At 46.8% G+C, this 16,042-nt stretch overlaps 1 protein-coding gene and 1 non-coding gene across 2 annotated transcripts; both read left to right on the plus strand.

Annotated features, from left to right (window-relative positions):
* Positions 1–255: 255 nt before the first annotated feature.
* Positions 256–329, plus strand: trnai-aau (transfer RNA isoleucine (anticodon AAU)). The gene has a single exon. It is a non-coding gene; the product is annotated as a tRNA-Ile (tRNA).
* Positions 330–5,301: 4,972 nt separating this feature from the next.
* Positions 5,302–15,684, plus strand: LOC140411372 (probable G-protein coupled receptor 139). Its single transcript, XM_072500492.1, has 2 exons — positions 5,302–5,368; positions 14,774–15,684. The coding sequence occupies exons 1-2, from the start codon at positions 5,302–5,304 to the stop codon at positions 15,682–15,684; spliced, it is 978 nt and encodes a 325-aa protein (XP_072356593.1).
* The last annotated feature ends 358 nt before the right edge of the window (positions 15,685–16,042 follow it).

Below are 16,042 nucleotides of genomic sequence, written 5' to 3' on the forward strand. Positions count from 1 at the left end.
AAAATCCACACAGATTTCCTCCTGCTCCCCTCCTGGCCACCTTGCCAGATACCATGCATGTTCCTCCATCTGATCACATTTGTATCCGCCTTTCCTCTGCGAAACTATTGATGGCTGCACCGTCTTCCAGCTAACACCCAGGCTTCCGAATTATTTTTTTGTAACCCCTAGGTCCACTCTGATAAGATATCACGAATGGAATGACTCCCGCAAAAAACAGAAACGCGTCTCAGGCCAGCGGATTGGATGACAATCGGCGCTGTGGCTTAGTCGGTTAAAGCGCCTGTCTAATAAACAGGTGATTCTGAGTTCAAATCTCAGCAGTGCCTTTAGACGTTTCGTCGATGCACGGTTTTAGATCAAAACAGCGAGCTGAAAAACGAATGTTGGAAAATAGAAAATCATGGGAAAACCTGTTTGATGAAAGCGCAAAATCTGTAGTACCAACTTTTTAAAAAAGTGCCCTGTGCTCCATCACATGTTTGTCAAATCTTCCCCAGCATCCATTTATCGGTGACCTTATTTTAGGGCAGGACGATATCACAGTCACAGCATAACATTGTGGCTTCACAGCGCCAGAGACCCAGATTCGATTCGCTGCTGGGTCACTGTCTGTGCGGTGTCTGCACGTTCTCCCCGTGTCTGCGTAGGTTCCCTCCCACAGTCCAAAGACGTGCAGACACCGCAACGGTGGTTTGGCCATCCTAAATTGCCCTTCGTGCCCAAAAAAGGTGAGGAGGGGTGATTGGGTTACGGGGATAAGGTGGAAGTGAGGGCTTAAGTGGGTCGGTGCAGACTCAATGGGCGGAATGGCCTCCTTCTGCACTGTATGTTCGATGTTCTAACATTCGCTCCCTGGTGCGATCTCAGTTGCTGTCACTGCAACGGCAGGGGCAAACAGCGATCTCCTTTGGCAGACATCATCAAGCTGAACTCGGAGATTCTCAACTCGGCTGCGTTGCTTTTGAATGCTTCATTCCACCCATTCTGGGGCCATTAACACGCATGCGTTGGTATTTCAATTAGTGTGACTTTTGTTAATATTTGTATTGGAATTTTAATGATTTCTTGTACAAAGTTTACAGAAACCGAACAATAAGAGGAATAACCGCTCCAACACTCTCTCCCCACATCAATGTAAACTAATCCCTCAATATGCCCCTCATCCCCACCCAATTTCCCCCCACCCCAACTGGTTATTATTGATTTCCCATATTATATTACATGTTTTTAGAGTTTGAATTTGTTTACATGTGACAGTACAATAAGAAAAGAGGAGAAGGAAACCATACATGCAAAAGTACCCAGATAACATCGACCATCTCCCAGCCCTCCTTCTGCAAGTACATTGGCTTTGTTCGTCCACCGGTTTTATTTACATTATTCCACCTGGAATGGAGTGAGTGGTGGTACGGTAGGAAAGTGGATAACACTCTTTGATCACAACTCCAGGGTCGCAGGTTCGATTCCTAGGCTTGGATTACTGGCTGTGTGGAGTTTGCAAGTTATCCCCGTGTGTGCGTGGGTTTGCTCTGAGTGCTCCGGTTTCCTCCCACAAATCCAGAAGGACGTGCTGTTACGTGAATTGGACGTTCTTAATTCTCTCTCTGTGCACTCGAACAGGCGCCGGAATGTGGCGACTAGGGGCTTTTCACAGTAACGTCATTGTAGTGTTAATGTAAGCCAACTTGTGAAAATAAAGATTATTATTATTATGTGTAGGTGGAGTTCGCCCTGTTCAGGTCAGGGCTTCGCTCCAGAGCCTCTATGTTATTTCCACCCGTAATCCTTCCTCCCATTTTGTTCTGCGTGTCTTCCAGCTGGCGGCGCGTCTCCCCTAAAGGTTGCCCATACAGGTCCCCGCACGTCCCCCACCTAGGTCGCCTGTGTCCAACAGTTCCTCTAACATTGAGATAGTGGAGGAAGTTTTTGATTTGTAAGTGTTTCAGTTCATTCCCGTTGGGCAGTTGCAAACTTTCCATCAGTTCCACTAACGTCGCTAGTGTGTCGTCTGTGTAGATGTCCCTAACTGTCATTGTCCCTCTGTCCTGTCTCCATCTGTTTAATGTGGCATTCATCGTGGCTGGCACGAACCGTGGTTGCTGCAGATGGAGGCCACGGTAGAACGGAGTGCTGTCTCAGTTGGTTCAATGTCCAGAGTGTGGTATTACTACTGTGCTTGCTAAGTGTTTGGCTAGCGGAGAAAGCAGTGTTGTTCTTGTGAGTGCTCGGAGGAACGTATCCATGCAGGAACTCTCCTCCATCCTCACCCATTATATTTATGGCCCCTTCGCCCATCCCCTCACTCTCCCTGCTGTGGCAGCACTGGTAGTGTTGTTGGTTTCGGAAGGCCAGGCATCCCATATTTTATTTTCTGTAGAGGACCCTTTTGGGGATCCTTGGATTCCCCCCCTCAACCCCCCCTCCCCCCCACCCCACATATTTGGGGTTGTTGCCACGGTTGGAGGCAGGAAACTTCTTGCTATCGAGTCTGTTAACTTCTCCCACAAATGCGCTGCAGTGCTGCCGCACATTTGTTGTAGAAGACGGCTGGGAATCCATCCGGTCCCGGCGCCTTTTCCCTTGAATGGCGTTAATGCTCTCCATTACTTCTCCCTGATCAAATGGTGCTTCCAGCCTCCGCCTCCTAGTTTCGCCCGCGACTGGCATGTCCAGACCATGACGGAATTGCTTCATACCCGAGTTCCCTTCGGAGCGTTCAGAGGTGCACAGTGCCCGGTAGAAGGTTTCAACTGCTTTCCCCCTCGATCACAGTACTTATTAGCTACCACCTTGAGCAAGGTTTTGGCGAAGTGACCTAATGGACTTGAATTCCAGACAAAAAACCCAAAGTCCGGACCAGTTCCGGGTCTCTACTCTGCATAATCTGTTCTGGGCACTGGTTGCCTGATTTTAAAAAGACCGGACGAATGCACAGATGCGAACAGACATACTGAAAATTCAGGATGACAACAGCCGATTCGGAAGCTGATGAAGAAAAACTGCCTGGACACGCAAGACTCTTGGAAGAAAAGGGATAATTTTTCCTATTTAGAAATGACAGCTGCCTGATTGTGAACATCGAGAGAACAATTTCCACAGGATGGTCACGTCCACTATGTTGCTCCACTTGCCATGAATGATCTGGATTGGAGGAATCCCTCGTTCGCCGCTTTTCCATCATGAGCCCACGTGTTTGCATGGTCATGGTAACTTTCCTCCATTTAATCCAGGGAACCAGTGTTCAATAAATCCATCATTAGCCCAAATTACTTTAAATTAACTCGCAGCGAGCAATTCAATGGACCCATTTCCAAACAGTGTTTTAAAATTATTAAATTTCGTTATACCTATTCCAGGTTTTGAATTCCCCAGTCACTCCAACTTTTTACTTTTCCAAACAAAGCTACTGCTGTTAATGCTACAAATTGAAAATAAAACATATATGCTGAAGTTACTTGTCAATTCTGGTAGAAACTTTGGAGAGACAAACAGAGGTAATGCTTCAAGTTCACGACCCTTCGTTAGAAATGAGAATGTATAGATTATTTATAGTTATGTGAAGAAAGGAGGAAGTAAGGGGTTATGATTAACATTGAGTTCAACAGTTAGAGAGTAACATACTTTCTCATTTGTTCTTTTGTGCACGATTAATTCAATACCTAATGAAATTCGCAATAGGTCGTCAATCCTTTTAGAACTCTGTTGCTTTACCTTCCACTTAATTTAGGAGTAATGTTTATCCTGCCTTGGAAAAGTGCAATCTCCCCGAGCACTACTTCCGACCTGATATCCATATCTGGGTTTGATTATATCGTCGGTAAGCTCACCCCTCTGTTGATATAAGTCCAATGGTTTCATTTCATGATTTTCATTAATGAATGAAATGACTACGCCATCTTCCATATGACTGCTCGGTCTGGTTCACCGTCACTCACTTGTTTGGCTGATTTGTACGCATTATTGACAGAAGCTGAAAAGTAAATATTTCACCGAAAGAAATGTAGCTCTGGTTGTATAAATAACATCACCTGGCATTGTGTATTAAAGGCTCATATTAGCACGCAAACCCCTTTATTTAGTCTTGTGAAAGTAACAACGTTTGGTTCTCTCATTTTAAGTTATCAATCAAGAGGGCAGCACGGTGGCGCAGTGGTTGGCATTGCTGCCTCACGGCGCCGCGGTCCCAGGTTCGATCCCGTCTCTGGATCACTTTCCGTCTGAAATTTGAACATCCCCCCCCCCCCCCCCCCGTGTTTCCGAGGATTTCGCCCCCACAACCCAAAGATGTGCAGGGTAGGTGAATTGGCCACGCTAAATTGCCCCTCCATTAGAAACAATGTATTGGGTACTCTAAATTAAAAATGAAGTTGGAAATCAAGATACTCAACTCATCCAAAATTAATTTACGGGCCAGCATTCATTGCCCATCCAGAACAACCCGCCATTTCGGAGGGCATTTAAGAGGGATTACAATTTACCTGCATCTGGATTTACATGACGGCCAGACAAGGTAATGATGGTAGATTTCGTTCAAGGGCATTCGTGAACCAGATGGGATTTTCCGGCAATTGACAATGGTTTCATGATCATTGTTAACTCCAACCTTTATTGGATTCAAATTTCACCATGTGCTGTACCAGGATCCAATCTCCAGGTCTCTTTCTGGGTCTGTGGATTATTAATCCAGTGACGATACAACTACGCCACCACGCCACTGCCTTCCCAAACACCGGCTGTACCATTTGATGTGATTCTTCTGCGCAATGCATTCACGGTTATACACATTTTAATGAGCACTAGCGGCCTTATAAGACTAGAATTTCACAAAAGTTTGAATCCCAGAGACAAAGAATGAAGACAAAAAGGAAAACGGGCTTTTTGCTGTTTTGTTTTTAATCTTTTAATCAGTGAAACAGCTCTGAAAGAGACACTTGGCGTTTGGTTATTAATGATCACAGTAAAGTAAAGGACATCACTGAAACAGCATCAAATTTCGTAACGGAACTGATGGCTGTGAGTGAATAGAACCATTGCTACTAGAATACAGTTCCTATTTTGAAACTTATTTATTGTGATCAGAATTAAACAAGAGAGTGTCATCACCAGATGTGTTCTGTCAAAACAGAACATTAATTATCTGCTGTAACCTGATTTATTTATGTAAATGAACAATGTTGTAATCTCAGTATCCCCGTGGAATTTCCATGGGGTATAAATAAAGGCTGTGAAAATATATTGACGTAAAGTTCGACAGATCATAGTTTGCAGCACGAAGGAGCAGAGCACTTCACACACGAAATGCATTATCCAATTGATAATGTGATGAAAATATATTACACTACTCTTGCTGTTATTGGTGTTCCTGGTAAGTGGTCATAAATGCGAGGCTATTTAAATCTGTATGTGTGCTGGTCTTTGGTTTACTCTCTTACTGATGGTGTTGCATCCTGATGTTGTGCTTACCGTAAAACAGTTACCCAATCAATGATATTGTTTTACTGAAGCAAATATGTGTTGTTTAAATTACTCGCCAAATATGGGCTTTGCTAAGTCTGCCAAGACCATTGCCCATCGGTAATTGGTCATGGGAAGGTGGTGGCGAGCTGCCTCTTGAACCGCAAACGTCCATGCAGTGTAGGTACGCACACAGGGCTCTTAGCGAGGGAGTTCCAGGATATTAACCCAGAGACAGTGAAGGAAAGACGATATAATTCTAAGGCAGAATGGTGAGCGACTCGAGGGGCAATATGCAGATGGCGGTGTTCCCATGTATTTTCTGCTCTCGTCCATCCAGCTGGAACTGGCCGTGAGTTTTGAAAGTGCTGTCTAAGAAGCTGTGGTTAGTTATTACAGTCCACCAGTCCAAGGTACACACTCCTGTTTTTTGCGTCGGTGTTGAATGGATTCCATCCTGTGGAAGGGATAGCAATCAAGCCAGTGCTGTGTACTGGATTGTGTCGGAGGTTTTGAGGATTGTTGGAATTGCACTCATCCAGGCAAGAGGAGAGCCTTCCATTCTACCCTTGACTTGTGCCTTCCAGATTATGGACACGGTTTGGTAGGTCAGGAGGTGAGGTACTCGCCACGATTCCTACCTTCTGACCTGCTCTTGTAATCATGGCATTTATATGGCTATTCCAGGTAATATTCCAGCCAATGGTACCCCCCCCCCCCCCCCAGGATGCTGATAGTGGGAGTTTCAATGACGACAATGCCATTCAATGAAGGTAATGCAGTTGATGTAGTATACATGGATTTCAGCAAAGCATGTGTCAAGGTCACACATGGGAACTTATAAAGAAGGCAAATTCACATTGGATACAGGAGAACATGATAAGGTGGATTAAAAGTTGGCTGAACTGTAGGAAACAGAGGGCGATGACAGACGGCTGTTTTCGTGACTGGAAGCCAGTGCCCAGTAGTGTACCACAGGGATCTGCGCTGTGTCCCCAATTATTTGTCATTTATATAAATGACTTAGTTGACTATGTGGGGGGTAGGATCATTAAGTTTGCAGATGACACAAAGATAGGCAGGGTGGTTAACAGTGAGGTTGAGAGTGTTAGGTTACAAGAAGATATAGATGGGATGGTCAAATGGGCAGAAACGTGTCAGACGGAATTTAATCCTGAAAAGTGTCATCTGTTACACTTTGGAAGGAGCAGTTTGACAAGGAAATATTCAATGAATGGCACCACGTTGAGAGGTCCCGAGGAACAAAGAGACTTTGGCGTATTGGTAAATAGATCTTTGAAGGTAGGATAATAGGGTGGTGGAAAAGAATTATGATACACTTGTCTTTATCAGTCGTGGCATAGATTACAAAAGCAAGGTAGTTATGTTGGAGTAATATAGAACATTGGCGATACCACAGCTGGAGTACTGTGTGCAGTTCGGGTCGCCACATTGAAGGAAGTATGTGATTGCAATGAAGCGGGTACAGGGCTGTTTCACCAGGATGATGCCTGGAATGGAACTTTAAGTTTTTAAAAATGTTTTTATTGTTTTTGTTATACAGAGCACAGTATAAGTACATACAAGATAGGACTTCTGCAGGGGTGGGAGGGGGACCTGGGTGGTGCCCCTGGTGTTATTTACATTTCTTTTTGTTAAATAGATTTAGAGTACCCAATTCATTTTTTCAAATTAAGGGGCAATTTAGTGTGGTCAATCCACCTACCCTGCACATCTTTAGGTTGTGGGGGGCGAAACCCACGCAACCACGGGGAGAATGTGCAAACTCCACACGGACAGTGACCCAGAGCTGGGATCGAACCTGGGACCTGGTTCTACTCCGTTGTTGCCCACCCTCCACTACTGTGGACATTGGCTTGAATAAGGCTGTCTCGTACCCGACAAGTCTGGGGAAAGACCAGAACATGTGGGCCTGGTTGGCCCGGCCTCCTTGGCATCGTTCGCACCTGTCCTCCACCTCTGGGAAGAACCTACTCATTCGGGCTCTGGCCAAGTTGACTCTATGTACCACTTTTTGTTGCGTTAGATTAAGTCTTGCGCATGTGGAGGTGGAGTTAACCCTGTGAAGTGCTTCGCTCCAGAGTCTCTACCCTGTTTTTAGCGTTTCAATTTGTTTACATGTGACAGTACAATAAGAAAAAGGAAGAAGGTAGCCATACATGCAAAAGTACCCAGATAACATCGACCATCTTCCAGCCCTCCTTCTGCAAGCACATTGGCTTGGTTCGTCCACCGGTTCTATTTACATAATTCCATCTGGGATGGAGTGAGTGGTGGTACGGTAGGAAAGTGGATAGCACTCTTTGATCACAACTCCAGGGTCGCAGGATCGATTCCCAGGCTTGGATCACTGGCTGTGTGGAGTTTGCACGTTATCCCCGTGTGTGCGTGGGTTTGCTCTGAGTGCTCCGGTTTCCTCCCACAAATCCCGAAGGACGTGCTGTTACGTGAATTGGACGTTCTTAATTCTCTCTCTGTGTACTCGAACAGGCGCCGGAATGTGGTGACGAGGGGCTTTTCACAGTAACGTCATTGTAGTGTTAATGTAAGCCAACTTGTGAAAATAAAGATTATTATTATTATGTGGAGTTCGCCCTGTTCAGGTCAGGGCTTCGCTCCAGAGCCTCTATGTTATTTCCACCCGTAGTTCTTCCTCCCATTTTGTTCTGTGTGTCTTCCAGCTGGCGGCGCGTCTCCCCTAAAGGTTGCCCATACAGGTCCCCGGACGTCCCCCACCTAAGTCGCCTGTGTCCAACAGTTCCTCTAACATTGAGATAGTGGAGGAAGTTTTTGATTTGTAAGTGTTTCAGTTCATTCCCGTTGGGCAGTTGCAAACTTTCCATCAGTTCCACTAACGTCGCTAGTGTGTCGTATGTGTAGATGTCCCTAACTGTCATTGTCCCTCTGTCCTGTCTCCATCTGTTTAATGTGGCATTCATCGTGACTGGCACGAACCGTGGTTGCTGCAGATGGAGGCCACGGTAGAACGGAGTGCTGTCTCAGTTGGTTCAATGTCCAGAGTGTGGTATTACTACTGTGCTTGCTGAGTGTTTGGCTGGCGGAGAAAGCAGTGTTGTTCTTGTGAGGGCTCGGAGGAACGTATCCATGCAGGAACTCTCCTCCATCCTCACCCATTATATTTATGGCCCCTTCGCCCATCCCCTCACTCTCCCTGCTGTGGCAGCACTGGTAGTGTTGTTGGTTTCGGAAGGCCAGGCATCCCATATTTTATTTTCTGTAGAGGACCCTTTTGGGGATCCTTGGATTCTTCCTCTCCCCCCCCCCACCCCCAAATTCATCTTGATCATCTGCAACCTCCCGCCAAGGAGAGTGGGAGTACGTCCTTCCTCTGCAGGTCCTTTTTTACTTCTTCTACCGGGCTAGTCAGGTACGGTGTGTGGATTTGTGTCCAGTCATGGGCAATTTGGATCCCAGGTAGCGGAATTTGCTTTGGGCTTGCCTGTACGGCAGCCCTTCCTGCTCTGCCCATCTCTCTTTCGGATACACCGGGAATATTTCTCTTGCTCAGGTTGCGTTTGTAGTGGGAGAAGGCTTCAAACGCTTTCAGGAGCTTCGTCACCCCTTCCATGCTCTTTTGCGGGTCTGAGACCTAGAGGAACAGACCATCCGCATAGAGTAACCATCTGTTCCGTCTCTGAATCCCCTTCCAATTTTTTGCCATTCTGATGGACGATCGCTAGCGGCTCAATTGCCAGGGCGAATAAATGTGGGGAGAGCGGACATCCCTGCCCATATGCCCTTTGCTGCTGGAAGTATTGAGAGCTGGTGGTGCGGTATGTACGTTCGCCATGAGGCTGTGCACGGGAGTTTCTCCCAGGAGATGAACCCTGTTCCAAATCCAACCGAATACAGTACTATGTGCTCCTTGCACTCGACTCTGTCGAATGCCTTTTCTGCATCCAGGAAAATGATCACTTCTGGTGTTCTCTCCCTAGATGGGGTCAATATCAAGTTCAGAAGGCGTCTGATTTTCATTGTTCGTTGCCTGTTCTTGACAAAACCCGTCAGGCTGTCACCTAACACCTCTGGTACGCAGTTCTCCATTCGCATGGCCAGGACTTTTGCCATTATTTTCGCGTCCATATTGAGCTGCAAGATGCGTCTGTCAGATTCACATTTGCTGTGGACATTGTCTTTCTTAGGTATCAGCGAGATTGTGGTTGGTGCCACGGTTGGAGGCAGGAAACTTCTTGCTATCGAGTCTGTTAACTTCTCCCACAAATGCGCTGCAGTGCTGCCGCACATTTGTTGTGGAAGACGGCTGGGAATCCATCCGGTCCCTGCGCCTTTTCCCTTGAATGGTGTTAATGCTCTCCATTACTTCTCCCTGATCAAATGGTGCTTCCAGCCTCTGCCTCCTAGTTTCGCCCACGACTGGCATGTCCAGACCATGACGGAATTGCTTCATACCCGAGTTCCCTTCGGAGCGTTCAGAGGTGCACAGTGCCCGGTAGAAGGTTCAACTGCTTTCCCACTCGATCACAGTGCTTATTAGCTACCACCTTGAGCAAGGATCACCCTGCATAATCTGTTCTGGGCACTGGTTGCCTGATTTTAAAAAGACCGGACGAATGCACAGATGCGAACAGACATACTGAAAATTCAGGATGACAACAGCCGATTCGGAAGCTGATGAAGAAAAACTGCCTGGACACGCAAGACTCTTGGACGAAAAGGGATAATTTTTCATATTTAGAAATTACAGCTGCCTGATTGTGAACATCGAGAGAACAATTTCCACAGGATGGTCACGTCCACTATGTTGCTCCACTTGCCATGAATTATCTGGATTGGCGGAATCCCTCGTTTGCCGCTTTTGCATCATGAGCCCACGTGTCTGCATGGTCATGGTAACTTTCCTCCATTTAATCCAGGGAAGCAGTTTTCAATAAATCCATGATTAGCCCAAATTAGCAATTCCCTATTTCGGGAATAGGTCTACCCTATTTCGAACCTCGTGTTTCCTCTCATTTCCCCCTTGTCACGTCCAGTTTGGCATCGGCCCTGTCCATCAGTCGTCCGTTCATGTTACTCCAGTTCCCTCTGCCTAAAATGTCTGCGTCCAGTAATTCTTCTAGTAGTGACTGTCGTGGCGGCATGGATATGTCCTTGTTTCCTTCTATCGGAAGTTTTTAAGCTGCAGGTACCTGTATTCGCTGCCGCCAGCTAGTTGAAATCTTTCAATTAGTTCATCCAGTGTTGTGACCCTGCCGTTGGTCGAAACGTCATTCTACCTTTTAAAGGAGACGTCTGTGAGTACCGGCCTAAACCTATGGCTGTTGCAGGTGAGGGTCTTATCGTGCATTTTTCTTGGGCCAAACTGTTGTCGTAACTGGTTCCACGACTGGAGTGTTGCCACCATCACCAAGTTTGAGTACTTCTTGGATGGGGATGGGACTGCCGCCATGGCGAGGGTCCGGAGGGAGGTCCCCTTGCGGGAATCCTCCTCCGTGCGCATTCATTCGGCTTCTGGTTCCTTTATCTATCCCATTACTCTTTCTCTGTCACTGCCCAGTGGTAGTACTGCAGGTTTGGGTGAGCTAGTCCCCCTGGATTTCGTTTGCTGTAGGACCTTTGTGGCGATCCTTGCATTCTTCCTCCCCTCCACTCCCCCCCCCCCCCCCCACACACACACATGAACGCCATAATTAGTTAGTTCTTGTTGGGGGTCGCGACAGGGGTCCCGGCGATAGCTATCCTGCTCGTCACGTGACTTCCCTCCCTTAAGTTACTGTCCTGCTTTTCCACGCCAGCGCTTTGAAGTTCCTACCCGTCCCATACCCGTCTGATCCTGTGTTTTTCTTGAGTGTCACTCTGCTTTCCCTCTGTCGCTACCCTTGTTGTCCTGAACGAGGCCACAATCTCCTGCATAAAGCGGTTTCCTAGGTGATGGCTTGCTGTTGGTAGTACAGGTTGTGTTAGGGTTAGAGGTTCATCTCTGTCCCCCCCCCCCCCCACCCATGGCAGCCCATTGCCGCATTTCTGATTGTTCCAGTGGGCTCCTCATCGCTTCGCTTGTTGTCGTTGCTCCAGCCCGCATTCCGTGAAGAACTTGTCTGCCTCTGCCGGGGCTGTAAAGAAATGTTCCTTGCCCTGGTATGTGACCCAGAGCTTGTCTGGGTACAGCATACCAAAACGTACGCCGTTCTTGTACAGCGCACCCTTTGCCCTGTTCAATTCGGAAAGACGCTTGGCCAGGCAAGCCCCAATGTCCTGGAAATTCTACTTCTGTGTCCTTCACAGCTGCAGTTCTTGGACTGCCTGGCCCAGCGCAGGACTCTCCCGGTCTTGGCAGGGTGTAATTTCGCTATCACCGCCCTTGGTTGGTCCCTGGCTTTCGGCTTTGGTCCCAGCGACCAGCGTGATCTGTCTATTTCTGGTGGGCGAGGAAGGGTCTACCTGCCCATCAGGTTGCCCAGCATTTGGACCACATAGTTTGAGGGGTCCCTACATTCGATCCCCTCTGCTCGGCCCAGGATGCACAAGTTTTGTCACCCCGACCGGTTATCTTGGCCCTCTACCTTTCATTTGTCACGTCCAGCCTCGTCACCTCTTTTTCAGGGCATCGATCCAGTCACTCTGGTCCGTCGCGGCCCTTTCCAGTTCTATGATCGTCGCTCCTTGGGCCTCCAGTCTCTTTTCAGCTATGTCCAGGGCGAGCTGCATGCGTCTCTGGGCTTCGGCTACTGCACCCTTCACCGCTGCCTGGGTATCCACTTTCGTTTATTGTTTTTGTTCCTTTAGTGTTTCCGAGAAGAACCTCATCCAGTTACCCCTCCCCCCCCCACCCCCACCCCGAGGGGGGGCTTTGTGTGCGACTGGTCTGCCCTTCTCATTCCGGTGGATCTTGGGCTTCGTCGCCTCAAGCACTGATTGGCTCGTCCGTTTGTTTCTGCTCCAGGCTCCTTCCACTCCTGGTCTCTGCTCGGACCCTGGACTGTCTTTTTCCAGGTATTTTCCCTTTCTCTCTGACAACCCCTCCCTCCCCCCCCCCACCCCCAACCCCCACCCCCGCCGCCCTCACCTGTTTAACTCAGGTTGGGCGAAGGAGTTTTTTTTGGTGGCGAATCTCCGATGAAAAGTGGCTATTTTGCTGGTGCGCGGGGGGGGGGGGGGGGGGGGGGGGAGCCACTTGATGTGCAACTGCTCAGTACATCGCCGTTGCCGGAAGTCCAGACCCTGAAGTTACCAAGACAGTTTGGATCGGCTTGGGTTGTTTTCGCTGGAGCAGAGAAGACTGAGGGGCGATCTGATCGAGGTGTATATGACTGTGCGGGGAACGGACAGGGTAGATGGGCAACAGTTGAAGTGCCGGTTCCGAGGGGACAGAAGTTCAAGGTGAGGGGCGGGAGTTTCAGGCGGCATTTGAGGAAAAACGTTTTTAACCAGGCGGTGGTGACGGTCTGTAACGTACTTCCGAGGAGGGTGGTAGAGAATGTTGCCTCGTATCCTTTAAAAAGCACCTGGATGAGCACTTGGCAGGTATTAACATTTGACGTTATGGGTCAAGTGCTCGCAAATGGGTTTGGATTGGCAGATGAGGTGCCTTTCATGCGGCGGTGCAGATCCGATGGGCCGAAGGGCTTTTTCAGAACTGTATTTTTCTGTGATTCTGCGAATGTCAAGGAGCGAAGATTAGATCATTTCCTGTTGCAGATGGTCACTGTCTGGCACATCTGTGACGTAAATTTTACTTGTCACTTGTCAGCCAAATTCTGCTTATTGTTCAGGTCTTGTTGCATTTGGACAGGGGCTGCTTCAGTATTTGAGTGGTCAGGAATTATTGTGAAATATACCTGGGCTCATAAGCACCTCTCTTTGCAGTTTGAAGCTATTACATTTCCTGCAGCAGCTTGTACGGTGTATTCAGAACTCAGTGCAGCCTAATCTCCCAGGAAGGGTCTAAGTTGGAGTATCTCTAAGTGTATATTTATATTGAACAAAGATCACCAACTTCGTTGCAATACATAATCTCAGTATAATGCATTACTGGAAATAAGTATCTGTTGAAATGTGCTTAGCGTTAGTTCCAACAAGCATGGAATACCTGACCCTCGTGGTCATATTTCTTCATGGAGTTCCTGTCACGATAGGGTGTTGTTGAATGTGGGTGACTAACTGTAGTGAAGGAGCTTGTTATATTACGAAAATCTTCAGTGACTCAATTCCGTGGCGCTGCCTACGTTTTTATAGCTGTTATAGATTGCAAAGGAGATGGACAGTTGTGTTTTTTCGTTATGGTTTAATTAAGTTAAGTTTGTTTTTCAGACGAACTGCTGCAATAAAGACGGTTTTTATCTACCTGCAGAGAGCGAAGCATCTGAATAGCGTTGCTATTGTACTCAAAATATCTGTGTGTTAGTTACACCAAATATTAATACTTCATGTTTTAATGCCGATTATCATACCCGTCCCAACAGGCTCTTGAGAATCTGTGGGCCAAGTGTTATCTTACATCATATGACATAGGATTAATATTGGGCTTTGCCTATTTATATTCCCAAATCATTTGTTTCTTTTATCGATTCATATGCTGTGCCATTCACTGAAAAGCACATTACTCTGTGGTCAATTTCTTTTGAGAACATAGAGGTGAGTTGGACCTTGAAAGTTCGTAGTCCATGTGGTGCAGACACACGTTCAGTGACATGAGGAACATGGGAAAAACACGAGGGCTGCCTGCTCCATTACAAAAATGGGAATTAAACATTGAGGTCCAAAACGGGCTGAACTCTGATAGAAGGCGTTCATTCCTGGGGAGGGTCGCATCCCCTGCTACAGAATGGTCCTGAGATGATCTGTGTGCAGGGGATAGCTCAGATTATAGGAGAAAGGGGTTCCACACTCAAGAGTATATGGTGCTGGAAGGGGCTTCTTATCCATGGGAACCAATTCCAGTTATTGAACAGAAGGAGTGGATTGGCCAATATCATATGACTTTTATATATCGGACGGAATATAGTCTAGGGTGGGGGGGGGGGCAATTTCACAGAGTTAAAATTGTCCATCAGGTTTAAACAGATTTCCAGCCTCATTAAAATCTTTCAGTCGATAACTGCCCTCTTGTGTGCGCTGGTGTGCACTCCCCTTATCTAAACTCATCTTAACCCAAATGTGAGTGGGTAGGAGGTGAATTCAAGCCAGGGTTCTGATTTTGAACATTTTGACCTCGTACGCAAACCAAACATCTTTTAATATTAATGTTTCGCCCATTCTGTCACAGTGAATGTTTTATCTGTCAGTTCTATTCACTTGCCCATTGTCTGCCTTACAGTTAATTTGGTTGCGATTGTGATCCTGTCCCAGGGGAAATGTGGTCTCTCCACGTGCACTACTCGCTACTTAGTGGCCATGGCAACGGCAGATCTACTGTTCATTACTACTGAAGTTATAATGTGGCGGATCATTTATTATTATTTCCCGGGATCTTTTCTTCTCATCACACATGCGTGCAGTGTTATCAATGTCCTGCGTCGTGCAACGACAGAGTGTTCGGTCTGGTTTACTGTTACTTTCACTTTTGATAGATTTGTGGCTATTTGTTGTCAGAAGCTAAAAACAAAATTTTGCACCGAGAAAACTGCGACTTTGGTTCTCGCAACAACCTGCGGACTGCTCTGTGTAAAGGGCATTCCGTACTACTTTGCACAGGAGCCTGGAGAGATAATCAACAACGTACCATGGTTCTGTTATATAAAGCCAAGCTATTACACGGAACCAGCATGGGTAGTATTTGATTGGTTTGATTATGTTTTAACCCCACTGCTCCCATTCACTTTTATCCTATTGCTCAACACTCTGACAGTGAGACACATCTTGGTTAGTAACCGGGTCCGTCAGGGACTGAGGGCCCAGAGTAAAGGAGAAAATCACAGTGATCCAGAGATGGAAAGCAGAAGAAAGTCTGTGATTTTACTCTTCACTATATCCGGCAGTTTCATTCTTCTGTGGTTGGTACACGTCGTAGATTTCTTATATTATAACATTACAGGAGCAAATACCCGGGACTACAGCAAGGCTGAATTCATATTTCAAAGAGTCGGATTTATGCTGCGGAATTTAAGCTGCTGCACAAACACATTTATTTATGGAGCCACTCAATCCAAGTTCAGAGAACAGCTCAAGCAGGCTGTAAAATATCCAGTTACTGTTATTATTCAAATAATCCATAAGCATACGAACTGAGACCAGGCCTGAGCTAAATTGCATTATTACCTGTTTATTAATGTAATATTTATCCCAGACTCCCAATAGGACCACAAAAGAAAGTACATATGCAGCAAGAGGTAACCGCTGGAGGTTTGGATGAAAAAGGTGCAGGGCGACTGCCATAGTGACCACAAAATTACAGGAAGATAAAGTACAGTCACCATCAGTCCTTCACTGCAACTCGTTCAATTCTCTTTGCCTCACATCCGGTTCTTGCGAAAACAACATTCAATCTGTTTAGTAATCTTCACGTGACCGTTAATTATCACTCAATTTATTGCTGGCAACACATTCGGAGTCATGACACTTACCATTCCCTGTTGCCAATAATTCC

This window comes from Scyliorhinus torazame, chromosome 4 (assembly GCF_047496885.1).
Source record: "Scyliorhinus torazame isolate Kashiwa2021f chromosome 4, sScyTor2.1, whole genome shotgun sequence".
NCBI classification, from domain to species: domain Eukaryota; kingdom Metazoa; phylum Chordata; class Chondrichthyes; order Carcharhiniformes; family Scyliorhinidae; genus Scyliorhinus; species Scyliorhinus torazame.